The sequence below is a fragment of the Herpailurus yagouaroundi genome, unplaced genomic scaffold (assembly GCF_014898765.1).
Source record: "Herpailurus yagouaroundi ecotype Mexico unplaced genomic scaffold, PumYag 215, whole genome shotgun sequence".
NCBI lineage: Eukaryota > Metazoa > Chordata > Mammalia > Carnivora > Felidae > Herpailurus > Herpailurus yagouaroundi.
This window is the reverse complement of record NW_024412446.1, coordinates 6,694,798-6,719,391: the sequence shown is the minus strand read 5'-3', so window position 1 is coordinate 6,719,391 and position 24,594 is coordinate 6,694,798. Positions and strand designations below refer to the sequence as shown.

The window sequence follows — 24,594 nt, the reverse complement described above, 5'->3', positions numbered from 1 at the left end:
GAGCAGGTTACTATGAATGCAGCCGGCCCTGCTCCCCCTCACAGGCAAGCCTATGGAGACACCTGAGTTTGCAGAATAAATAAAACACTACTAACACACATAAGAAGAGCTGTAAAAAAAGGGGGGGGGGCGCCTGGGTGACTCAGTCGGTTAGGCGTCCCACTCTACATGATCTCACAGTTTGTGAGTTCGAGGCCCGCATGGGGCTCTGTGCTGACAGCTCGGAGCCTGGAGCCTGCTTCGGATTCTGTGTCTCATTCTCTCTCTGCCTCTCCCCAACGTGTGCTCTCTCAAAAATAAATACATGTAAAAAAAATTAAGAAGAGCTCAAAAGCCTTAACTATTTTAATAATTGTTTTGGGGGAATTGTAACCAAGATCCTGGCTCTATGTGGACATTTTTATTGGCTGGTATTGTCTCTGGGACAGGGCGCCTGTGGGGGCCAGGAGCTGGGAAGGGGCTCTGGGGCGGGGGTGGGGTGCCACAAGGGGCTGGGAGCCGACATCAAGTCCTCACCTAGAGTGGTGGGCCTTGGACTCCTGTGGAGGGGCCTGAGGGCAGAGAGAGAGAGAGAGAGAGAGCGCGAACGCGCGTGAGTGAGTCGGAGACTATGCTCCAGAGCGGGAGGGACCTCGGTAGGCTGGGGGGAGGCGGGAGGGGCTCAAGGGCCGGGGCTGAGTTCCGAAGGGTTGGGAGGGGCTGGATTGCGACCGAAGCTTGAGGTTGAGAGAATGGCTGGGGCGGGGCTAAGAACGGGGATAGGGGCGGGGCTAAAATCTGGGGACAGGACTAAGAGCTGGGAGTAGGTCTGGAAAGAAACTAGGGATGGGACTGAGGGCTGGGCCTCAGCGGCCAAGCTAGGGTTTAGGCCTGAGAGAAAGGGGAGGTACCAAAATTAAAGGTGGGACAAAAAGGGGCCTGGAAGAGCTGGGAGGCCCCGGATGAAGAGCGCCGTTGAAGTTTAGATTGGGCTAACACAACGCAGAACCGGGGGAAGGTGGAGGGAGGGGTTGGGCAAGCATGAGGCGGAGTTAAGTGCTGGACTGGGGTGAAGCGGAGATTGGGGTTTACGGTTGCCTCGACCAAGCTGAGGTTCAGGATTGGACTTCTGCAAGGAAGAGTCTTGTAGCGAAGAAGAACTGGGCTGAGCGATGTGGGTCAGGACGACACTGACGATTGAAAGGTGGACTAAGGAAAAGGCTAAGGACAATACCAGCGCCTGGGATGAGAACAGCTCTGGTAAGGAAGGGGCGGGGCAGGAGTTTGGGGGTGGGTTTCGAGCTGGGGGCGTGGCACACAAGGAGAGTGTAGAACTGGAAAGAGCCTGGAGAAGGAGGCGGGACCAGAGGCCGGGCTGGGCGGAGTTAGGGCCGGGCCTGGGGGCGGGCTCACGCCGAGCCGCGGACCAATGATTGAGGACTGGGGTGCTGAGGCTCTGGGGAACGCCTGCGGGTTCGTCTGTGCCTGTCTGGCTGGAGCCCGAGCTGCTAACACCGGTTCTGTAGGCTGGAAGGCCTCGCCTTGTCGCAGCCGGGCCCCGGCCGCTGCCTAAGAAATTCGGGGCCTGTCTGGAGCCCTTGGTCCAGCACCCACCCAGTCGCCAGGCTGGGGCAGGAGGTTTCATTGACTCTAAGGGGAGGAAGGAGTCTGGGGGTTCCACGCGTGACATCACAATCGCCTTCAGATGTGGGCGGAGCCGGAGAGGCATTTCCCAGGAGACTGTCCTGCCTTGCTCCCTCCTTCTCCCTTCTTCCTTTCCTTTCTCCCTTTCCCCCACCCTTCCTCCCCCATTCAGCTGCTTTGGTGCCCAACCTGGAACTCCGCCCCACCTGTGCCACAAGGTCAGGGGGAGTTCCTCAGCCCGCAGGACTGAGAAGATTCTGTACAAATGAGCATCACCTGTGAGTTTTGAGTTAGAACCCTGTTCTCCGGATTAATTACCTACCGAGAAAAAGACCACAAGCCTCCCTCTTCCTTTCAAGCTATCACTCTCCTCATTTCATTATGAAGCTCGCTCTGTGTCCCGCCACCATTATTTCTCCTGCAGGAGCGATGGACTGCTGCTTCAGTAGGAGCTCTCATTCTGCCTGTGAAACTAGAGAGCAGATTGCCTTCCTCAGATCTGAGGAGAGTTACTAAACCTCACCCCTTGGCAAAAGGAGTTATGATTGTCAGGGCTTCTTGGGGGTTTGGGAAGAGTTAGTCAGTGGATCCTGTCTACAAGCTTCCTTCATGGTGACTCCGGAGACAGCAAAAACAGTGGAGTCAGATAAAGCAGAATTTGAATCCTGACACTGGCTCAGGTTCCTCTGACTCCTTCCATCTGACCTTAGGGTGGAGGCTGGATATGGGAGGCTGTGAAGTCAGGAATGAGTAAAAACAGAGGATGAAGAATTGGCTGTGTTGGAGCTGGAAAACAGGTGCAGTAGGAAGTGACAGCTAGCAGGATGGGGTTTGGATAGGAACCCCAAGTAGACAGGGCTAAAGAGCACAGGTCATACAGAGCTCTTTCCTCTGCCATCTATTAACTTGTCTTTTTTTTTTTTTAATGTTTTTTTTTTTTAATTTTTATTTTTGAGACAGAGAGAGACAGAGCATGAACGGGGGAGGGTCAGAGAGAGAGGAAGACACAGAATCTGAAGCAGGTTCCAGGCTCTGAGCTGTCAGCACAGAGCCCAACCCGGGGCTCAAACTCACGGACCATGAGATCATGACCTGAGCTGAAATTGGACACTTAACTGACAGAACCACCCAGGCACCCCTATTAACTTGTCTTTGAACAGGCTCCTTCCTGAGTCTCTGAGTCCCCATCCACAGACTGGATTGTGGTGGTGATTTAGAATCAAAAGCAGGGGCACCTGGGTGGCTCAGTCCGTTGAGCGTCCGACTTCAGCTCAGGTCATGATCTCATTCTGTGAGTTCAAGCCCCTCTTCGGGCTCTGTGCTGACAGCTCAGAGCCTGGAGCTTGCTTCTGATTCTGTGTCTCCCTCTCTCTCTGCCCCTCCCCCGCTCATGCTCTGTCTCTCTCTGTCTCAAAAATAAATAAAAACATTAGAATCAAAAGCATATTCTAAAAGCCCAGCACAGTGCGTAACATTGGGAGGAGGCTCATCCTGGGTTAATTCTCTTTTCCTAGAAAAGTCCCTGGCTTCGAACCCTGGGTAGAATCTCCAATGCAGTAGCTTCTTTGTGTGTGGTTCCAATAGTGGGTTTATTCTACTTTACTCATGTATTCTTAAAAAAAAAAGACCAACCCAGTATTTACTGAGCACTTTTCAGAGGCAGATAAAATATGGGTTTGTTCTCAAGTTGCTGTGGAATAACTTGATGAAGTACCATGGCAGGGTAAAGGGTATAAGACATGTGTGACCAATTCTACTTGGATAGCTAGCTTTGTTCTTTCCAAGGTGAACAGGTGTTTCTGGGGAGTGGGAGGCAGGAGAGAAAGAATGGAGAAGGGAGGGGTGGGAGGAAGGATGGATGGGTGAGAGAAACTTGTGACTGAGGAAGGAACCAGGGGCTGGGTCCTGGGGGGCCAGTTATGTCATGATAAGGAGTTTGCACCTCATCCTGAAGGCAGTGGAATGCTGTTAAACAGAAGGAATATAGTGGGCCAATGCCCACTATAGTGCAGGAGGCCCCTGCAGCTGTCTTAGAGATAATGAAGGTTTCAACCAACATAGAGGTAGGTATGGCGAGACTCGGATCATCAAGGTGGTGTGGAGGTGAGGGAAAGAATGATCCTTAGATTCCTAGCTGGGATGCCTATTCCTCTCTGAAATGGAAGAGACAAGAGATGGTTCATGGAAGGTAGGGAGAAGATGATAGGTTCGTGTGGGACATGCCAGCCTAAGAGGTTTGGGGAACGCCCAAGAGGATATTGACCGTGTGCTCAGGAAAAGCAGGCTGGATTGGAGACCCTGATTTGTGTCATTTTATTGGTGGATGTTTATTGGCTTCCCTCTCCTCACCCCTCCCCCAGCCCCTTGAGAGCAGGGACTGTTGGGTGCCTGTTTTAATTTCTGTATCTCCAGGGGGCTGGTGGAGCTTCTCAGGAGATGTTTGAAGAGTGAATGGCTGGTGGGAGGAAAGGGGTGCTGCTGCTGTTGCCACTCTGTACTCTCTCAGATGTAAACAGGTTACCCAGCTGGGAGAGACGACACCTGCTGGCTGGCGTGGCGTCTAGCACTGATGCGTCTACCTTCTCCGAAGGTGGGTTCAGGGAATCTCTGGCCCCAGGCTTCCCCACCACCCCTCACTTGGGAACGCTGACACCCCATGGCAGGCAGGAGGGAGGGAAATGTTTGGTCCAAAAGGGGTCCCTCAGCTGCCCCGTCCCCAGCCCCCATTCCTCACTTCTGCCAGGCAGGGAGGGCCCCTTCCTGGAGGCCACCATCACTCCCCTTTTTTTAAGTTTATTTATTTATTTTAAGACAAAGGGAGGGAGAGAGAGAGAGAGAGAGAGAGAGAGAGAGAATCCAAATTGGCTCTGCACTGTCAGAGCCTGACACAGGCCTTGAACCCATGAACCTTGGGATCATGACCTGAGCCTAAACCAAGAGTCAGACACAACCGACTGAGCCACCCAGGCGCTCCACCCGTCTTTGGCAAAGCACTTTATCATGCACAAATTTCTCTGACATATGTGAACAGAGTCCTCCCAACAATCCTGCAAAATTAGGGATTTCCTCCATCTCCATTTTGTGGATAAGGAAATGAAAGCTGGGAGAGGTTACTTGCCCTAGGACATCCAGCTAGTAAGTGAGGAGCCAAGACTAGTACTCAGGTCTGTCTGACGACAAGTTCAGGGCACTTGCCACTATGCTGCCTCTTGCCCTCAGTCAGCCAGCAGTGCTGAAGAAGGTGGTGGTGGTCTAAGGTCCGGCCTTACATGCCTTATTCCTCCCAGAATGGAGAAGGGGCATGGGAGAAGGACAAAGTGGTGCCATCAAGCGTGTACAGGGGACCTGGGACCTTCATAGCCTGGTGGGGGAAGGGAAAGGTGGAGGAATGTGGGGCAGAGCTCACACCAAGCTGCTGCTCCCTTATCTCCCAAGTACTTTTTTAAAATTTTATTTTTATTTTTTTAATTTTTAAATGTCTTATTTTTGAGAGAGAGAGAGAGAGAGAGACAGAGAGAGAGAGAAAGCTGAGCAGGGGAGGAGCAGAGAGAGACAAGGGGACAGAGGACCCAAAGCAGGCTCTGTGCTGAGACCAGACAGCCCGATGTGGGGCTCGAGCCCATGAACTGTGAGATCATGACCTGAACTGAAGTTGAATGCTTAACCGACTGAGTCACCCAGGTGCCCCTCAAATACTTTTATTTATTTATTTATTTTTCAACGTTTATTTATTTTTGGGACAGAGAGACAGAGCATGAACGGGGGAGGGGCAGAGAGAGAGGGAGACACAGAATCGGAAACAGGCTCCAGGCTCTGAGCCATCAGCCCAGAGCCCGATGCGGGGCTCGAACTCACGGACCACGAGATCGTGACCTGGCTGAAGTCGGACGCTTAACCGACTGCGCCACCCAGGCGCCCCTCAAATACTTTTTTAAAAAAGTTTATTTTGGGGGGCACCTGGGTGGCTCAGTCGGTTAGCTGTCTGGCTTTGGCTCAGGTCATGATCTCACTGTTCCCCAGTTCAAGCCCCACATCAGGCTCTGTGCGGACAGCTCAGAGCCTGGAGCCTGCTTCTGATTCTGTGTCTCCCTCTCTCTGCCCCTCCCCCGCTCATGCTCCGTCTCTCTCAAAAATAATAAAACATTTAAAAATAATGTTTATTTTTGAGAGAGAGATGTGTGTGCAGGAGGGGGAGGGGCAGAGAGAGGGAGAGAGAGAGACTCCCAAGCAGCCTCCATCTGCACTGTCAGCACAGAGCCCAACTCGGGGCTTGATCTCATCAACTGTGAAATCATGACCTGAGCCGAGATCAAGAGCTGGACACTTAACTAACTGACTGAGCCACCGATGTGCCCCTCAAGTATTTTTTTTTTTTATTTTTGAGAGAGCGAGCACACAGGGGAGGGGCAGAGAGAGAAGGGGACAGAGGATTTGAAGCTCTATGCTGACACCAAAGAGCCTGATGGGGGGTCTAACTCACAAAGTATGAGCTGAAGTCAGACCTTAGCCGAATGAGCCACCCAGACACCCCACCCCTCAAGTACCTTTAAGGCTACTTGGACTAACACACCCCCAGGCTGGGTTAACTCCTGGCTGGTGGTCAGGGTGAGGTTTTGTCCTGTTCCACCCCTCGTAGAGGCTAAAGGCTCGGTCCTCCTGGCCTGTATGGAGGGAGTAAGCCAGCCAGAGGACCCCATACCAGCTTGTCCTGGAACTCATCAGTGCCTGCTCACTTCTTCCTCCAGGGGTGGGTGGAGCTGGAGTTCAAGGGGGACCTGCAGGAAGGTACCCTGTCCTCTGTCCTGGTACATGGAGCCACTTGCAGGCTCACCTTTTAGATGGTGGCCTGAGGGAGAGCCATTGGTAGACTGGAGCTTTAGGCGGGGTCAGAGGGGAGGTGGTGGGGGTAGAGGCCGGGAGATTCCAGTGTGTCCAGGGCTTATGTTCGCCTGGGTGAAAGATGTGGAGCTCTTCTCCAGGGCCTTCCCCAAATCCCAAATCCTCACCCCAGCGGCTTCTCCCCTGTGCCCTGGGACCTGTGCTGCGTACAAGAGGTGAAAGGGGTCAGGCTGGGGGCCGGTGTTTTAAGTCTGTGGCTCTGAGGACTGGGAGCGGGAAGAGATGGGATGGGGAATGGGACCTTGATGAGTGTGGAGCAGAGAAAGAATGGAGGGTGAGCATGTGGACAGAGAAGCGAGAAAAGTGAGGAGAGGTGTCGGGGAGGAGAGGCTTGGAGAAGAGGAGGGAAAGCACCAAAGTCAGGAGAGGCTGAGGAGCGGGACCTAATCTGCCTTTCACAGCAGGTCTCGGGGCTGGAGTGACTTCGGGGCTGAGGGGTAGGGGGTGGGTTTCCTGGCCTGTGCAGGACAGGCTGGGGACTCTGAAGGGGTGTTCCTGTCTGCCATGTGGCTCCACAGTCTGCTGGCCCGAGGACCTTCCAAGACCCAGGCAGCCCGTGGAGGGCCCAGGTAGGATAGGCTCCCAGAGGAGGCAGAGAGTGGGAGAGGTGGGTGGCACAGGGCAGCAAGGGGGACTCAGTAAGACATCTTCCTGGGGGTCTGTGGGGGGTGGGGCGCGGGGCACGAGGGCAGACAGGCAGATGGGCGCAGGGGACCTGAGGGGGAAGAAAGGTACATAGTTCCCACTGGAGGGTTACCCGCCTGAAGCAGAAAGCTGCCAGAGGTGGTGGGGTGGCAGCAGGTGCATTTGGTGAAGCCTTTAGATTGAGCTATGGGAGGGGAGACCCAGGGGCATGCTGCTGCCACCGCCCCGGTGTGACCCAGACTCCCACCCCCTCAGGTGAATTCAAGGACCCGGACAGGTGCTGCTGGAAACACAAACAGTGCACCGGGCACATCATCCACCCCTTCACCCCTGACTGTGGCCACTGTAGCCTGCACCTGCACTCTGTCAGCCACTGCGACTGTGATTCTAGGTAAGGGCCCTCCTTTTTGGGGGGCCCAGAGCCCAGGACAGACTCCTGGGCAGAGCCAGGCCCAAACTTCCCGTTTCCCCGCTTCAGCTCTAACCTGGCACTGCCAGCCCAGCCCCGACTTTGTAAACCTTGCTCTGCTCCAGAGCGATGGGAAGGTCTCTGGGCAGCCGGGGCTGAGCCGGGCAGAAGCCAGCTGTCCCTCAGGCTCCTCCCTCCGGGCCCCCGGGGGATCATGGAGGCCTGGGAGCCACGCTGAGTCCTCTGTGTGGCAGGGTGAAGGACTGCTCAGAGAAGGCAAACAGCAGCAGCTCCCGAGACGTAGGCCCAACCTGCTCCCGAGATGTGGGCTCAACATGTTTAAACATTATCCAGTCCCCTTGCTTTGAGCTCATCCCAGAGGAAGAGTGTGTGCAGCGGTTCTGGTATGGCTGGTGAGTGCCAACAGGCTGACAGGGGCGGCACTAAGGGGCACCAGCCCCCCCCCCCCCCCCCCACTCTGTGACAATCTTCTCTTTCCCTGTCCCCCTCCCTCCCAGGTGCAAAAGCTATAGGCCTGTCTCTGTGGCAGTGATCCACCATCCCATCCACCATGACTGTGGGGCAGATGATCTGAATGAAGAGGAGGAGGAGGAGGAGGAGGAGGAGGAGGAGGAGGGAAGCAAGCCTCCCATCCCGACCCAGGTGGGGCCCGCCACCACACCCGCTGACACAGGCATGGGTGCAGTCACAGGTACCCCGGACTCAGCAGCTCCCATCACTATCTGGCGCTCTGAGAGCCCCACAGGGAAGTCCCAGGGCAATAAAGTGATCAAGAAGGTAAAGAAGAAAAAAGAAAAAGAGAAAGACAAGGAGGAGGAGACAGATGAGAAGGCAAAGCTGAAGAAAAAAGCCAAGAAGAGCAAACTGATTAAGAAGAAAAGCCCAGTTAAATCAGAATCTCCACCTCCAGACTTGACCCGATCAATAAGCCCAAGAGAGTTGGCCCGGATGTCAGAGTCCAGCCCAGACAGCCGGGAAGACCTGGAGAGTGAGGACAGTTACAATGACCCCAGGCGGGAGGAACCCTCCAGCGAGGATATTGTGGAGTCTTCATTGCCCAGGAAGAGAGAGAACACGGCCCAGGCTAAGAAACCCAGGGCGAAGGCCTCACCAGTCAAGAAGGTCAAGAGGAAATCTCCCCCAGCATCAAACCCCAATCTCAGTTGAGGCCAGGGCATCCAGGGTGAAGAATAAATGAGATCAAGCCTGTAGGTGACCCCCTGCTGCTATTCTCTCTCCCTCCAACCTGTCACTTCTGTGGGGAGGGTGCGGGTTCTGGACACAGCTGGAGCCGAGGGGTCAGGGGGCTGCAGGAGTTTCTGAAGGGTAATCTATCTTTCAGGAGGCAGTCCATGGGAAGGCAGGAGGGACGGCAAGGGAGGGGCACAGCCTGCTTCTCTGTAACATCCTAGGCTCAGGGCAAGAGAGGAGCACACCTGGGTGGGGTGGGAAGGAGGCGTCCCATCTCCTGGGAGACTGGTCTGTGTGAAATCCACCCGGGGACAGGCAGTACTGTCTGCAGTGATAGCCCTAATAAACTGAACCTTTTAACCCACTCTGTGCCACTGTTTCTGGCCTTTCCCTCCTCTAAGTGGCCCTTAGGAGGATGCTGGTAACACCAAAGGGAACATGATCTTCCCAGCTCGTGCTCCTGCCAGGCCCTTCTAGACCTCTGTGCTGAAGGGAATAGAACTGAGTTCCTGGCAGAAGACCAGCCCTTCCCTCCCAACTCTTGCCAACAGCCAAAGAGATCTTGAATGACAGGATGAAGTCAAGACGGGAAGCTCACCAAGTGTGGGCAGCAGTGACCTTTTCTGATTTCTCTGCTGAGCCCCAAATAGAGGAAAAGGGAGGGGGAGAACCTCACTTTCTTAGCACCAACTTGCAAAGCTAGGAGAGGAGGCCCTTCTGAAGGAACACAGGAGACCAGGAGTCTGGAACAAAAAGAGGCAGTGAGGCAGGGGGAAGGGGCCAGGGCCAGGGTGTTGGCCGGTCCCAAGCAGGGAAGGCGGGGCAGGGACTGGCTTCCCCCACAACATCCCAGCACTTCCCTTTCCAGGGCGTGCGGGTGTGGTAGCAGGCGAGCATGGGGCCCATCCTGGGGCAGACATACTGGACTTGTGCAGAGGTACTATCGGAGACTGAGGCTCAGCTGGCAAAAAGAGTGAGGTAAGAGGTACAGGGGCTCAAGCTGAGAAGGGCCAAATTTACTCATGGCCCTTCCTTGCTGTGCCAGAGAAGGCTAGTGGGCAAGCAGATGGGGCGGGTGTGTGAGAGCGTAGGGACAGCGGCTAACGTGTACAGAGGACTGATGAGGTCCCAGGCCTCCCCTTGGCAGAGCGCTTTCACACATTCTCTGCCTCTGCAGCTGCCCCAGGGAGGCAGATGAGGCAGGTCTCGCTAGCTTCACCATACAGAGGAGATGGCTGGCTCGAGGACAACAGGAGTTCCCTCGGTTCCCTCAGGGCACAGGGCACAGGGCTGGGAAGTGGAGCACGGCTTTGGCCCTGGGCGGTCAGATACAGAAGCTGCCTGCTGTTGAGTCACTGCCTCTCTGGTGGCCTGGAAGAACCAGGGGGAGCTGTCAGAGCTCCAAACCCAGCTTGGAAAGCCACCCTTCAAGAGCCGGAGCGTTGGAGAGAGAGGCTTTGCCAAATGCTCTGTAGAAACACTGTTTATTCAAATGACAGGCAGGAAGCGGAGGCAGCAGCAGGTGGGTGAAGGCGGCCAGGCGGGGGCTGAGCAGGTTAGCACTGCTCCCGTGTCCCCTGCAATTCTGCTTTGATAGCCACCCAAGCTGTTGGCATCTGGGTCAGAAACACCTTCCCTCCTCTCCCTCCTGCCCGAAACTGAATAAATAGCATTCCTCTCCCCACAAGAGCTGGGGGAGACTCATGTGCTGAGCTTGGTGCCCCGGGGTCACAGCCCAGAGTCAGGTGAGGGCAGAAGCTCAAAAATGGCTTGTAGGGAGAATACAAAACTGTTCCACTCTCATTCTCGTCTTCCTCTTCTTCCTCCCCGCCACACTCCCCGCCCAGCCTGGTCCCAGAACAGGTGGTCGGTGAGGGCCTGGAGTGGGAGAATTGTCGCCTAGCTTACACTGAGCTCAAATTCCCAAGGCCATCCAGCTTGTCACCCATCCAGGCTGACCACCAGAGAGAACGTCAACTCACGCCACTTTATGGACAGAAAAGGCGGGACAGGGAGTGAGGCAGTGGGCGGCCGGGCTCTCCCAGCCTCAGAGGTAACCAGAGTCCTAGGAGCAGGCCCCCTACCGGTCCATCTCGTCCAGGAGCGGGGTGGCATCGCCAGCAATGGACATGGGGGTGCTTTCGATCATGGGGCTGGGAGAGGGCCGAGGTGTTAGCCTCTGCTTCTGTTTCCGCCGCTCCGCTTCCTTCTCCTGTAGCCACTGCTCTGCCATCTTCCCCCAGTCGATGGCTGCATGGCTGTTGGACCTGGGAGGGAGAAGGGGCCTCTGAGATCAGGAATCTCTGGGGCCTCACACAGGAACGAAGCCTTCCCACCAAACGCTGCTGATCGTCCATCTTTACAGAAATGGACCTGTTTTTTGTCACATCACCTTCTTCTGTCTTTTCCCAGAAAGTGGTCATTCAGGAGACATTGCTTGGGTCACGGCTTTCACAAGGTCCAAGCAACCTGCTTATGTTGAACTGCTTGGCCTCTTGACAACACCTGCCCCTAATAACCTGCTCTGTGCCACAAACCGCATACTTACTTTGGCTGCTGCTGCCGTTGCCGAGAGCTGGAGGAGGGCTGGGGCTGGGCCTGGGCAGACTGTGGGGTGGTGCTGGCCTGTAGCTGGTGGTACTGTGGTGTGGTGATGGGCTGGCTTGGGGTTGTGTAGGAGTAGCTGGGGGTCATTAGTGGTGTGGCCACTGGCTGCTGGGCTGGCGTTGGGAACACCTGGAGAAGGGTGAATAGTTAAATGGGGATGGGTTTGGGGCTTATTTGGCCTTGCTATGAACTTCTGGCAAGCTGAAAACCAGGGCTCAGCACCGAGCTTTCTAGCTGACCATCTCTTGAGCAATGTGTGGTCCCAAGTGGCAGAGAGAGGCCAGCAGGATGGGACCTGGCACAACAGGGCCCGCCAGTGTGGACCACTTAAGGGTTCCAAAGATCCCAAAGGACCATGGAAAAATCAGACTTTTTCTTACTCCCTCTACCCTCAAGAGGGCCCAAAGAAAAGGAACATGTGTTGGAGACCATTCCTAAGGCTGTGGTGGCCCCATCTGTACATATGAAGCCCCGTGGGGTAGACACCGCCAGAGGGCAGTCTATGTACACAGGTTGGCAAAGGATGAATGTTCCCTTTTGCTCTTCTCCACCCTCTGCAGGGAGCCTTGTCCCCAAGCCACGTACGTGGTAAGCGCTGCTGCCCCCTCCACTGCCACCATAGCCATACTGGCTCGAGGCCCACTGGGCTGGCGTGGCATTGGGGTTCTGTCCTTGGCCTGTCACGGCTGCGATGGCACTGAACATCTGCGAGGTCATGTTCTGAGGCAGGGCATTCACAGCCCGTGTCAGATCTGTAGGCACACAGAGGTGGGAGATGGGCACGTTAGAGGTCAAAGTCTTCTAGTGCCATCCCTCCAGCTCCCAGTCTCAGACATGAGCTCACCTGCAAGGTTGATATTGGCTGGGGTGGCATTGATAGAAGCAGGTGTCCGGGTCCTACTGCTGCTACTGGGGGTGATGCCTGTAGGAAACGGCCAAAGTTAGTTATGTCCCTCCAGAAACCTGTTTCTGTTTTCACCATGAAGGGGGCTGGAGGAGGTCCTGAAGTGGGTGGAAAGAAGGGAAGCTGCATCAGCAAAGCGGATGGAGGACCTCCTTGATGCTAGGAGCCTGGAGCAGGAGTGAGACAGCTTCAGTGACAGCCCGGGCCTCGTCCTTTCCACCGGTGGCTAGTGATCACCTTGATTCAGGACCTTCGTGTCCCTCTAAGCACATCCCAGAACTCAGAACAGAACTCACCTGGTACAGGATCCTGGTAGTGATCCTTAAACCATCGGAAAAGTCCGTTCACAGTAGGGAAGATTTGGCCCCGGTACCGGAATCCTTCTGGAGTCACTGTTACGTATTCTATCCTGGGATTTTGGAAGGAAACCTGTGTCAGAGACCACTTGGGGCCAGCTGTGAGAGAGCGGCCAGAACAGATCTCCACCATGTGAAGTAGCCAAAGTGGGTGCTGGGGGGAAAGGAGAGATGAAACAGCCCTGACCCTGTCAAAGGAGGCTGCACTGTGAGGAGGTGACACAGTCAAGGCCAGGAGTCGGCAGCCCTGGTGTGACAGGTACAGGCCATCAGAAGAAGGCCTGCTGGGGGCTGGGCCACCATCCTGGGGTGCAGTGTGATGGCAGCACACTGCAGGTGGTGGCAGGAGTTGAGGCCACAGTGTCAGGGCTGTTGTCCTGCTGTCTCCCCCTGCGCTGGAATCTGGAAATACCAGTTAAGGTGGTTAGTCTGACCTTACTCGACACTGCAGGGCAGAGAGTAGATAAGACGATGGGCTCTGGGTTCAGACCAGTTCTACTTGCAGTTTTGGCTGTCACTCACTACCTATATGACTTTATGTGAAGTCACTAAACCTGAATCTCAGCTTCACTTGAAAAACAAAGGCAACAGCACTTAAACCTACAGAACTGTGTGTGAGGAATAAATGAGACAGCATGTATGAGGCACTTAGCACAACACCTAAGATAGGGTTCTGTTCAATAAAGGACAGCTGTCAATTACCAACAGACAATGACAAATATTGGAAAGTTCTCATTTATGTTAAGTTGAACCCTGCTTTCTAAATCATCTATCAAGTGTCATTAATGCTGCGACACAAGGAGTCTACACACCTTTCTACGGGAAGTGATTGCATTGCCTCTACTTCCTCGTTTAAAGATCCCTCGTTTGCTCAACTTCCTCGTGGGATGGTGTCCAGCCAACAGCCCTGGCTGCCATCCTCTGGAAGCATGATGGTGAATCAGAAATGGCTTCTCAGAAACGACAACAATATTCTACATGTGCCCAAGACAGTGCAGGGTCTGGAGTCCAGAGCTTCTTGTCACCCAGCCACTGAGCCCAGACTAACATAGTCTATGCTGTTTATCTTGCACAGGCAGTATAGGGATACGAGCAGAAACTCACTGGCCTTGGCCACGAGCCGAAGGGAAGGTGGGGGCGTAGAGAAGACAGATACGATTATCAGTCTGGGTAACAGACAAAAGGAAAGCAGATCCCAAAAAATGAGACTTTGATTCAGAGTGAGCTCTAGAGGGATCCAGACAAAGGCATGTCTAGGAAGGCCAGCCTGTTAGCCACACATAGAAGGGAGCAGAAGGGTCAATGATAGGAAGGAGAGAAGCTCTCCTGACCCACCCCTTCAGTGCAGGCAGAAATTATTCGGCACACCACAGCAACAGTGAGCCAACTTGTGTCGAACCTCCTGGTGAGGGGGAAGCAGAGAGTGAGGACAGACCTGTGTCCTGGCCCTCATCTTTGCCAGTCAGGTGGAGAGTGTCTGGTAATTTCCATCACTCTTTGGGAGGGAAAAATGGTGAAGGAAACTTTTCACAGGGTTGGGGAAAGTATCTTTCTTTGCTTTTTACCTCTAAATCGTCACCCTCTTTCCCCACCTCCAACCTCCAACAGGTAAGAGGGAAAAGACAGTCAAGCAGAACCAGAGAGAGTACTGCTCCGGGGGTCTCTAACTCCCCTGCTAGCCTATCCGTGGACCCCAGTGGCAGCACCTTCTCAGGACTAGTGCTCACCTGGGTTTACCCCGGGGCTGGTATCCCAGTAGGAACTTGCCGGGCAGTTCCTTGCAGGCACAGATGAAATAAGGGATGAAGGTGGGCTTCTCCTTCTTAGTTTTGATGAGCAGCTCCTCTAATTTCTGGGGGTAGAACGAGGGGGAGAGGTTGGGATAGCAGCATGCTTGGTACACAATGTCTGGCGCATACATGAGGTACACCTCCTTCACCAGCTGAACGTCCCCTACGCTGAAGGGACACCATATATCCTGAAGTGACTGGGAGATGTCATGCCTCAAAGAGCCCTGGCTCACCTTACGATCCCCACCACTGCAGTCCTGATAATACTTGTGATTCAGAAGGTCCCGGGCAAAGGATGCCATGGGCTGGACATAGCGAGCAACAATCTCATCCAAGTCTTCAAATTCCTGTGGGAATATGGTAAAGGCCCCATGTGTCACATTCAGAGCTGAGACTCCTTCATTTAATCTATTCGGAAGAGAACCCATGGGAGGGAGTGGACTTCCCAGCCCTGCTGTAGCCTCGCTCCCCTGCAAAGTCCCCTCAATTTATACATCCTGCTCAGATTTATCAGCTTACAAGGCATAAAATCCTTTAAACCATAACTTTGATTCTCCTCTCGTGCTTGGGAATAACAAGGAGCTTCATAAAATTTCCTTCTACTGAAAACGAGAAATGGTGTGTGTACGCAATCATGTGCATATATGTTTTCTCCTCTTCCTCCACTGGCTCTCTATAGGTAGTCTATTTTAAAATTGGGAGGACAGAGAGAAGCAAAATACACAAAACTGTTATCAAATGACTCCTTTCATAATCAACCTCCTATTCTGTTCTACACAGCTAAAATTTATGTAATGCATATAAGTTACTAACGTCACATGAAAGTAAGCAGAAATGGCTTGTTTCTGGAAGTAGGAGAGGGGATGGGAAGCAGGAGCTGGCTCTCACCTCACTATTGATCCACAGGGTGGCTCCCAGGCTGAAGGCATTTTCCTTGCCCTCTTCCCGCACGTCCACGTGCTGGTAGATGCCATCACTGACCTTCCAGGTCACTGTCAGGTGATTCTCACCCTTGCTGCTTGGTCGGATGATCACATCACCCTGGTCCATGGTCTCCATCATCTTTTCTGCTTGCTTGAAATTTATATTATGGAAGGATGGGTGTGCGATCACTCGCTTGATGTATGCTGAGGAGGCCAAGAAAGAAGTACACATCAGGGGAGGGGACTGGGAGCCCACAGCAAAGGGACAATTTGTGGCTTTATTTCTGACCTGCTATCAAATTCTGAGACTCTTTTGCCCTCTCTGGACCTGAATTCTCTAATGTAAAGGTTTTGTGTGTGAACCTGGGTTCCTCAAGTGCTGAGAGAACGAAGCTTTAAAAGTCACAGTGTAGGGGCGCCTGGGTGGCGCAGTCGGTTAAGCGTCCGACTTCAGCCAGGTCACGATCTCGCGGTCCGTGAGTTCGAGCCCCGCGTCGGGCTCTGGGCTGATGGCTCAGAGCCTGGAGCCTGTTTCTGATTCTGTGTCTCCCTCTCTCTCTGCCCCTCGCCCGTTCATGCTCTGTCTCTCTCTGTCCCAAAAATAAATAAACGTTGGGAAAAAAAAATTTAAAAAATAAATAAATAAATAAATAAAAGTCACAGTGTAGGGGTGCCTGGGTGGCTCAGTCCGTTAAGTGTCCGACTTCAGCTCAGGTCATGATCTCGCAGTTCCTGAGTTCAAGCCCCGTGTCGGGCTCTGTGCTGGCACCTTGGAGCCTGGAGCCTATTTGGATTCTGTCTGTGTCTCCCTCTCTCTCTCTAACCCTCCTCCGTTCATGCTCTGTCTCTGTCTCAAAAATAAATAAACGTTAAAAAAAACTCACAGTGTATTAGCAAAGAACACGTGACCCAAGAAGACCCTGGCTTTCAACCCTGCCAGTGACTCTATCCATGAGGTCTCTGAGGTGCAGCACCTCCAAGCCGAGCGCTCATTCCTACTGGGGTATAGCCATCAGCACATGAATCCTGCGGGGGGGTAGGGGGGCTGCCAAGACTTGGGCTGCACAAGTGGTGGCCACACTCACTGGTCCGCTGCTGCTTCCGTTTCATGTCCTCCTCCTGCTTGTGGTCTGCTGCTTCAGCGTCAAAGTCATAGTACGTGTCCTTGGGCAGTTTCCACTCGTTGTTCCTGTCCATGAGGTCTGAGGTTCGGCAGGTAAGGTCTGCGCTGAACTTCTCAATGTCAATCTTCATGATGCGGCAGTGAACGGTCATTCCCACCTAGATCCACAGAACATTTGAGCTGGAAGGGACAAAGATGATCTAGCCCGATGCCCCATTTTACATGTGAGAAAACCGGAAGTCCAGGCAGAAAGATGGAGTGACTCGCCCAAAGCCAGCGAGCTAGCAAGTGGCAGGTTAGGAGTTGACAGGTGAGTCTGGTCTGCAGACCACCAGCCATGCCCCGCACAGATGCCTCTCACTCTAGACAGGAAAAACAACCGGAGCTTACTGGGATCTACCCCGCCACTGGCGCTATTCCCTTTTCCCATAAAGTTACCTAATTATTGTTTCTGGAGTAAAAGCAAAGTCTGGCTGCCCTTTTTGGAGGAGAGGCAAAACAACAGCTTTCTGTTCTTTCCCCCTGACTTGAGCCCTTCCATCTAAACACTGGCAAAAGCCAGTCACTGCATGGTTCTTTTGAAAATCTCCCTGGCTTCCTTGATTGGGAATGTTTTCCCCAATCTTCCTAAGTCCACGGTTCTCAGGGGTTCATGACACTTAGAACTAGAGAATTTGGCAGACATGGTATATCAACCATGTCACCAACTAACTGGGTAATCCTGGAAAAGGCATTCAAATTTCTCTGAAAAAGGTTTCCTTCCCCATCAAGTTGAGAGATCAGAGACAACACATGTAAACGTCAAGTGCTGGTATCTACTGGGTACATAATAGATGGCAGCTGGCAGGAGAATACTAGAACAGAAAGGAAGCTCAGCCTTTCTGTTTCACAGCATGTAATGCTGGGCCCTGCTTCCTGCCTACAGACTAAATCATAGCCTCCCACATGGGAAGAGAGAGCCCTCTCCCAAAGGGCTGGCAACCCAATGAAATAATCACAAAGAGAACAAAAGCTGCTACTCATTCACATGCCTCTCACCCTGGCTTCTTTCAGCCAGTTATAAATCCTCCTGACTCTCTCCCCACCAGCAGCCACTGGGAACCAAGCCTCACTTCTAGGGAGGCGCAGCCCAAAGTTCCGGAGAGCCCCATTTGGGCAGCTGAAAGTTGCACTAGATGTCTTAGTTTAGTCTTCCATCTACCTTCACTCGCTCCTCGGGCCGCTTTACCACTTTGTCACTGAGGAACTTGGTGGGGATGAAGCCAGTGACACCATTGTCTAGCCGTGTTTTGACACCAATGGCCTGGCCTGGGCATGAGCCGCTGTCAAAGTGGTTCCAGACCTAAAAAGTGCATCAGGAGAGGAGCTTGGTCATTAAGGTTCTGGAGATCTACGTTCAGAAAAGAGCTGCTGGGGTGCTGCAATTTATCTTGCCATAACACCTGGCAACATGGTCTGAAATACAATGAATAAGCCAACACAGATTTTGAACATCCCTAATATTATTAATTAAATGATTAATTTATATATTAATATAAAGTATATTAACCTATCTGTATGTCCCTCTAGTTGCCACAGAGGCCCATCTCTCCCAATTCTGTTCTGACCTAGTGGACATAAGAAATACATAATGCCAGTCTCCCCAGAACAATCCATTTCAGGGAACCAGCTGCCCCTTGGCTTTATTATTGGGACAAATCCCACCAGCTTATTTATTGGGTAAAGTCTGGAAACTGTCTCGTGTGGAAAATGGAAAAAAAATCAAGAGAGCCTATAGATTCTTTCCAACTAGCATGTACAGGAACACCGTACCTGCCCTGTAGTAAGAAACGCACGCCCTCAGGTCTATAATCTGGTTGAGTTAGATCCCCAGAAAATAGGAAACATGGGTTAAAGGCTGAGCCATAATAGAAGGAAGCACACTGATTGTTTCTGACCAGCATATAGAGGGACTTCATGTTAGACCTGTATGTGTTCTAGCCCTCGTCCCTGTTTATTTGTTTGGGAAAAGAGTGATCTAAAATAGCTGCATTCTAGACTCCGTTCTAGAGACATTCAATGGAGGAAACTCAGTGACCACAGTAACAGTGCAGCACATACCTCGCTTAGTTCAGGGAAATTGTCTTGCTGACAGAAGGGGCACTGCCACAGCCCTGTCTCATCGTTGCGGATCGCCTGGTCATAGCTCTCACCCTGTGGACGCCTGTGGGCAATGCCAGTGACGTTGCAGATGATGAGCTTTCCTGCAGGAAAGGGAGAGGACAGGGAAGGAAAGAAGAGAATGGGGACCAGGCTAAGAGAACTGGAGAGGTGTTCTTCCCACTGGCCTTTTAGTGTCAGAACATCTGGCTTATGGCATCTCTACTGATTTCCCTCACATCCTTAAGGAGATCTTCCCCTGATTTGATGACGGGGGAACATGAGGCCTATAGAAGTGACTCCTTGAAGATCCTGAAGCAGCAGGTTAAGAAGCATAATTGGTCCCTGAACTCAGTTTTGACTTCTAGTCAGGGCTGCATATATTAATAATAACCTTAAAAGCTCCCCCGGTCTTTTTTACCTACAGTATAAACCTGCCTCACTCTGCTGGAATCATCGCTTAGTTTGAACATATACAGTAAATGCACCCTTCCACCCCACAAATTCTCCTCCAGCTGAAAACCAGACCCAGCGTTTACCAATGTAGAAGGTCTCTGGTGTTTCTTTGGTTAACATATTGAAGATTTCCTCTGTGTTGGGAGAGCGGTAGGCTGTCCGGAGGTCCTTATACCGACAGCTCAGCTCCGCCCGGATGTCATACAGGGTGATGTGTTTGTCACCATAGCCCTGGGGAAGAAGCCCAACAGGAAGAGCCTTGCAACCCTCCCCAACTGGAGCCATGGGGGGCTTGCAACAAAAGGAGTAGGACAGTTGTCTCCTGTCAGGGCTTCTCTTCTTTCCCATCAAGATTTACCATAGAATTTTTTCAAACTTTCTATTTATTTTTTCATTTTTATTTTTTTAGAGAAAGTGAGAGAAGGCCCACAAGCGAGGGAGAAGGGCAGAGGGAGAGAATCTCAAGCAGGCTCCACGTTCAGCACGGAGCCTGATGCAGGGCTTAATCCCACGCCCATGGGATCATGATCTGAGCCAAAATCCAGAGTTGGATGCTAAACTGACTGAACCACCCAAGTGTCCCCCAAACTTTCTCTGTTATAACGTGGAATGTTCTCAGATAAAAAGGCTTCACAGAAACCCAATGTGGGAAACAGATACATGCAAAGCTACATGCAGCCTGGGCAGAGAGAAGAGAGAATCAAGTCTCCCACATTAACACCATTGGAGGTTTTCTGGAGATTTGCTGCCTGAGTCTCCTCCCAATTAAGCCACTGCAGGTGACTTCTGTGCCAAGCCCCTACACTGTCACCTACCTGCCTCTCCAGTTCTTCTGCAAAGGCATCAAGGTCCAGATCCTTCAGTCGCTCTGGGTTTTCCAAGATCTCTTCGAGGGCTCCTGCGGGGTTAGCGTCCTCAGCTGATTCATCATATTCCAGAGCATCCACTGCCATCTTCCTGGCCCACTCATAGGTCTCAGGGTGGACTCGGGAACCGTCAAGAACTTCAATGTATGAGTCAGTGCTGAATGAAAGGCAGAAAAGGGACAAGGATATAGAACAAGAAGCTTCTAGTAACAACCCAAATGTCCACCAATGGGGAACTGGTTAAATAAATCAGGGTACCTCCATACAATGGAATACTATACAGCCATTAAAAATAATGAGGTAGATCTATGTGTGCTGACATGGAAAGATGGCCACAATATACTGATACGTGAAAAATGCACTGCAAAACACTATGAACCGTATGATCCCATTTTTGTAGTAAATGGGTAGTTAGTAAATGCATAGCAAAAATAAAATTTAGGAACGTTGTAGTACACACCAAATTGTTATGGTAGTTATCTCTGGGGGGTGGGATTATGGGGGACTTCCACTTTCTGCACAATATTGCTATACATTGAATTTTATATAATGAACTTAAACAAGTCTTATATAACAAGATAAAACAAGAAGGGGGAAAAGACCTCTGACAATTTGCTGACAGCTATTTTCCCCCATAAAGCCTTCCCAGGCTGGTCTTGCCCGTGCACTCACATGGACCTATGTTATTCGTGGAGTGTTACAGCAAAGCTGGGTGGAAAATGAAGTTTTAGAACTTGAAGCCTATTTCCCCACTGATTTCCATTACTGAATGAGGAGCTATGTGCCCGTGGAAAAGATCCTCCAAAGACTGAGTTGATAACTTCTGGAGAGGAAGAGGTCAATAGTGAAGTCCAAAGTCCAAGTGAATAGAACTTTCTCTCAATAACATCATCTGAAAACATACTGAATCTCTATCCCCCTTCCTTATCTCCTCATACCCCCACACTCCTGTTCCATTGCCCCTGCTAGCCCCACCCTTATCTAGCCACGGCAAATCATAATAACAGAACATGTTTGTGTTTACTGAATGAAATCTTGTATGTTTTCTGTCCTTAATTTATAAAATGAGTTGGTTCTTTTTCTGTTTTCCTCATACAAAAAAAGCTTCACATAATTGAACCGATCTTTTCCATAGGTCAGATGCTCTTGACTTAATAAAGGGTTGCTCACCTTTGCTTTAAAATATTTCCTAATTCAAATACCTTGGGCCCTTTGACAGCCCTAATCCCCTGAATCCCCAAAGCAAAGCCCAAGGGAATTCTGCCTGGCCCACCCAGGAAGAGGGCATCACCTGTCCCCCAGGGAGGCCGTGTCGATCTTGAGGAAGCCTGCACAATTCATGAAGACTTTGGGACCCATGTGGCACATGGTGACCAGCTGGGTCCGACTCTCCAGCCTGGTGTTGTTCTGCTTCAGGATCTAGGAGAGAGGTGTGGGCTTTCAGGTTTCTGGGAAACCCTCTGTCTCCATGCCTCAATATCTAACTGAGCACTATACCCTACTGTCTGCTACTTAAAAAAAAATTATTTTAGTGAACTACATTACACCTGCCAAAGATAATATAGAACTAGTGTATAAGTTAAAAGTTAATGATAAAACATACACCCAAGTACCTTTCACTCTTCTTAAGAAAAAGAACATTACCAGTACTTCTGAAGTTCCTTAAATCCTCCATTAACTTGACTGAAATCCTTTTTCTACCCACTGGAATAAACCACTATCCTGAGGTTTGCGTCTGGTATGCTTGCTTTCACCCATATTATTTTTTTGAAGCTTTTTAAAAAATTCATTTTTTTTTTCAACTTTTATTTATTTTTGGGACAGAGAGAGACAGAGCATGAACGGGGGAGGGGCAGAGAGAGAGGGAGACACAGAATCGGAAGCAGGCTCCAGGCTCTGAGCCATCAGCCCAGAGCCCGACGCGGGGCTCGAACTCACGGACCGCGAGATCGTGACCTGGCTGAAGTCGGACGCTTAACCGACTGCGCCACCCAGGCGCCCCTAAAAAATTCATTTTGAGAGACAAAGAGAGAGGGAAAGAAAGAGAGCGCGCGCGCATGTGCACACATGCATGGGAACAGGGGAGGGGCAAAGAGACAGGGAGAGAAAATCCCAAGCAGGCTCTTTGCTGTCAGTGCAGAGCCCCACGCAGGGCTTAATCCCACAAACTGAGATCATGACCCAAGCCGAAATCAAGAGACTGGCTCAACCAACTGATCCACCCATGTACCCCTCCTTCCATCCATTTAAAAAAAAAAAAATTTTTTTTTTAACGTTTTATTTTATTTTTGAGACAGAGAAAGACAGAGCATGGATGGGGGAGGGTTAGAGAGAGGGAGACACAGAATCCGAAGCAGGCTCCAGGCTCTGAGCTGTCAGCACAGAGCCCGACGTGGGGCTCGAACTTACAGACCAAGAGATCATGACCTGAGCCGAAGTCTGAAGCTCAACTGACTGAGTCACCCAGGCGCCCCCCACTAAAAAATTTTTTTTTATCTTTAGTTTTGAGAGAGAGAGAGAGAGAGACAGAGACAGAGACAGACAGACAGAGAGACAGAGTACAAGTGGGAGAGGAACAGAGAGGAGAGAGAGGGAGACACAGAATCCAAAGCAGGCTCCAGGCTCTGAGATGTCAGCACAGAGCCCCACGCGGGGCTCGAACTCATGGATGAGATAACATGAGCCAAAGTCTGACGCTTAACTGACTGAGCCACCCAGGCGCCCCTTCTTCCATCCATTTTAAATCCTAGTTTATGGCTATCTTTTCCATGAGCCACTGTAGTATAGTAATGAAGTACAGTAGTACACATAGTAGCTGTGGCCACTTGGGTCTGAAGTCTGACTTGGACTCTTACTAGCTGGATGACTCTTATACCAGTCTCTACTTCTCTGACCTTTTGTCAAAATTATACTGGCAATTGTAAAGGCTCAGTGAAATAGAACTTTTCTTACTTTCTCATTCAACCCAATCTTACCTTCAGGAGATGGGTCCCTTTTCGAGGTCCCAGACCACAGACGTACTGGATTAAGGCCTGGCTATATGGGTGGGCGATGGCACGGTTGACATCGACCCCAACCTCATTGACTCGGTTGATAAATTCACAGTATAAGGCATTGAGCAGCTCCTCTTTCACCACATGCTCCTGCCGATAAACAGCAGACAAGGATAAGGTTACTGTGCCCTTCTGCCCGCTAAGCCTGCCTGTTGAATCATACTCACTTGCAAGGGATGAAACTTGAGACACAGGATGTCTTCATCAGAGCTGCACACCTGGGCAAATTCAATCAGAGGGTCCTGGATGCGCCGGGCCAGGGAGACGGCCTGTCTCAGCACTGGAGGATAATCCCGGAACTCTGCCTAGAGTCAAACAAGGACCAGCAGGACCATTAAGTCCCCTCCGTTCCGAGAGCAAAAGGAGTTTCAAACCGTTCTGGCTTTAAGTCGCTTTCTTGTCTCCTCTGGGACCCCTTTTTCCTGGGACCAATTTAATTTTCAGGGCTCCCACTCCGAAGCATGACTGGCAAAATGAAGCGACTGCACACAGGTAAGTGAACAAGTGCAGTCCTGTGCCCTCGATAACCTTCGTTTTCCTAGTAAATTTCCTAGGGACTGACAGCTCTTGCTTGCGCAGGTCTTAAGAATGGGGTTCCAGCATTACCTCCGATTTCTTGCTATTCATGTAGAGAATGGCCAACTCATTGTCAACCAGCTCCACCCCAATAGAGGACAGTTGCTGGCCCTGGTCCAGCTCATGCACAATGCGCTTCACATCTTCAATCAACATCTGGGCGTCCCTGGAGGGATGAGGGGTGTTGGTCAGGGTTCTTTCTGAAGTTTCTCAGGGATAGACAGACTCATGGCTGAGGTGGAAGTGGGGGTGGGGATGGGCGAGGAAGGGGCTTTGAAGACAAAGAGATACCCACCCCCCGCCCTGCCACTGCCCCGGGGATGGGAAATTTACCAAGGGTCTACATGCTTATTGCTCTGTTAGAGGCATATGCCAGGTTCAAAAAGAAGGAATGAATAAATTTAAGCCAGGTCTAGTCCCTGGAGTTCCCCTGGAGCCCCTACCTGTTTTCTCCTGCAACTGTCACCACATGAGGCTTTTTATTCAGAAGAAATTTCTTTAGGGTTTCAATGTCTTGAGCCTGGATTGAAATAAAATTGGAACTGAATGGCTTTGAAGACAGGAAGATTTCTAACAGTTCTCTCTCCCTAAGTAGCACAAGACCTTGTAAGACCAGAGAACAATAAACTCCATAATGCATAGACACGGTCTAACTAGCGCACAAAACAAGGAGACTAAGACCTCTGGTTTGAATATTATATATCTGCTAACGTTTCCTAAAATTACTATACTTCCGGCTCATCCTTGGTCGTGATGGTCTAAACACATTGGGTCTTCCTTTCTAATTAGTAATCTCTACACCCAATGCGTGGCTTAAACTCATGACCCCAAGATCAAGAGTCACATGCTTCTCTGACTGAGCCACCCAGGTGTAAACATACTTGGGTTTTTTCTACCATAAACCACTGCTTGGCTATCAGGACTATTCTAATCTCAATTCCTTGTTATCTTTTTCTATTTTAATTGTTTTTTTTTTTTTGTTTTTTTTTTTTTGAGAGCATGAGTGGGGGAGA

At 51.3% G+C, this 24,594-nt stretch overlaps 2 protein-coding genes across 9 annotated transcripts in view; one reads left to right on the top strand and one right to left on the bottom strand.

The window, feature by feature from the left end:
* The first annotated feature begins 934 nt into the window (after nt 1-934).
* PROCA1 (protein interacting with cyclin A1) lies at nt 935-9,152 on the top strand. Of its 5 annotated transcripts, none has more exons than XM_040455348.1 (5): nt 935-1,239; nt 4,130-4,213; nt 7,423-7,558; nt 7,831-7,980; nt 8,095-9,152. In XM_040455348.1, exons 1-5 carry the CDS (start codon nt 1,152-1,154, stop codon nt 8,762-8,764), a joined length of 1,128 nt encoding a protein of 375 aa, XP_040311282.1. In that variant the 5' UTR covers nt 935-1,151; the 3' UTR covers nt 8,765-9,152. The 5 variants fall into 5 exon arrangements, with proteins under 5 accessions (XP_040311282.1, XP_040311281.1, XP_040311284.1 ...); XM_040455347.1 differs by having other exon boundaries at nt 7,831-7,989; XM_040455349.1 differs by lacking the exon at nt 935-1,239 and adding an exon at nt 1,661-1,901 and having other exon boundaries at nt 7,831-7,989.
* A 1,101-nt stretch (nt 9,153-10,253) lies between these two features.
* The window catches only part of SUPT6H (SPT6 homolog, histone chaperone and transcription elongation factor), a 32,975-nt gene continuing 18,634 nt past the window's right edge, over nt 10,254-24,594 (bottom strand). For 3 of the 4 annotated variants that reach the window (XM_040455346.1, XM_040455345.1, XM_040455343.1), the window contains exons 20-37: nt 24,025-24,101; nt 23,612-23,747; nt 23,173-23,310; nt 22,928-23,095; nt 21,244-21,371; nt 19,902-20,109; nt 19,170-19,317; nt 18,592-18,734; nt 17,693-17,833; nt 16,454-16,649; nt 15,334-15,572; nt 14,679-14,792; nt 14,383-14,507; nt 12,596-12,708; nt 12,240-12,317; nt 11,981-12,147; nt 11,337-11,524; nt 10,254-11,055 (exon numbers count right to left, since the gene is read on the bottom strand). In XM_040455346.1, the coding sequence (XP_040311280.1) occupies nt 10,869-11,055; nt 11,337-11,524; nt 11,981-12,147; nt 12,240-12,317; nt 12,596-12,708; nt 14,383-14,507; nt 14,679-14,792; nt 15,334-15,572; nt 16,454-16,649; nt 17,693-17,833; nt 18,592-18,734; nt 19,170-19,317; nt 19,902-20,109; nt 21,244-21,371; nt 22,928-23,095; nt 23,173-23,310; nt 23,612-23,747; nt 24,025-24,101 (2,694 nt within the window). In that variant the 3' untranslated portion in view covers nt 10,254-10,868. Of the gene's footprint in view, nt 11,056-11,336; nt 11,525-11,980; nt 12,148-12,239; nt 12,318-12,595; nt 12,709-14,382; nt 14,508-14,678; nt 14,793-15,333; nt 15,573-16,453; nt 16,650-17,692; nt 17,834-18,591; nt 18,735-19,169; nt 19,318-19,901; nt 20,110-21,243; nt 21,372-22,927; nt 23,096-23,172; nt 23,311-23,611; nt 23,748-24,024; nt 24,102-24,594 lie in introns of those variants that run through there. The other variant, XR_005784669.1, reaches the window with a different exon arrangement.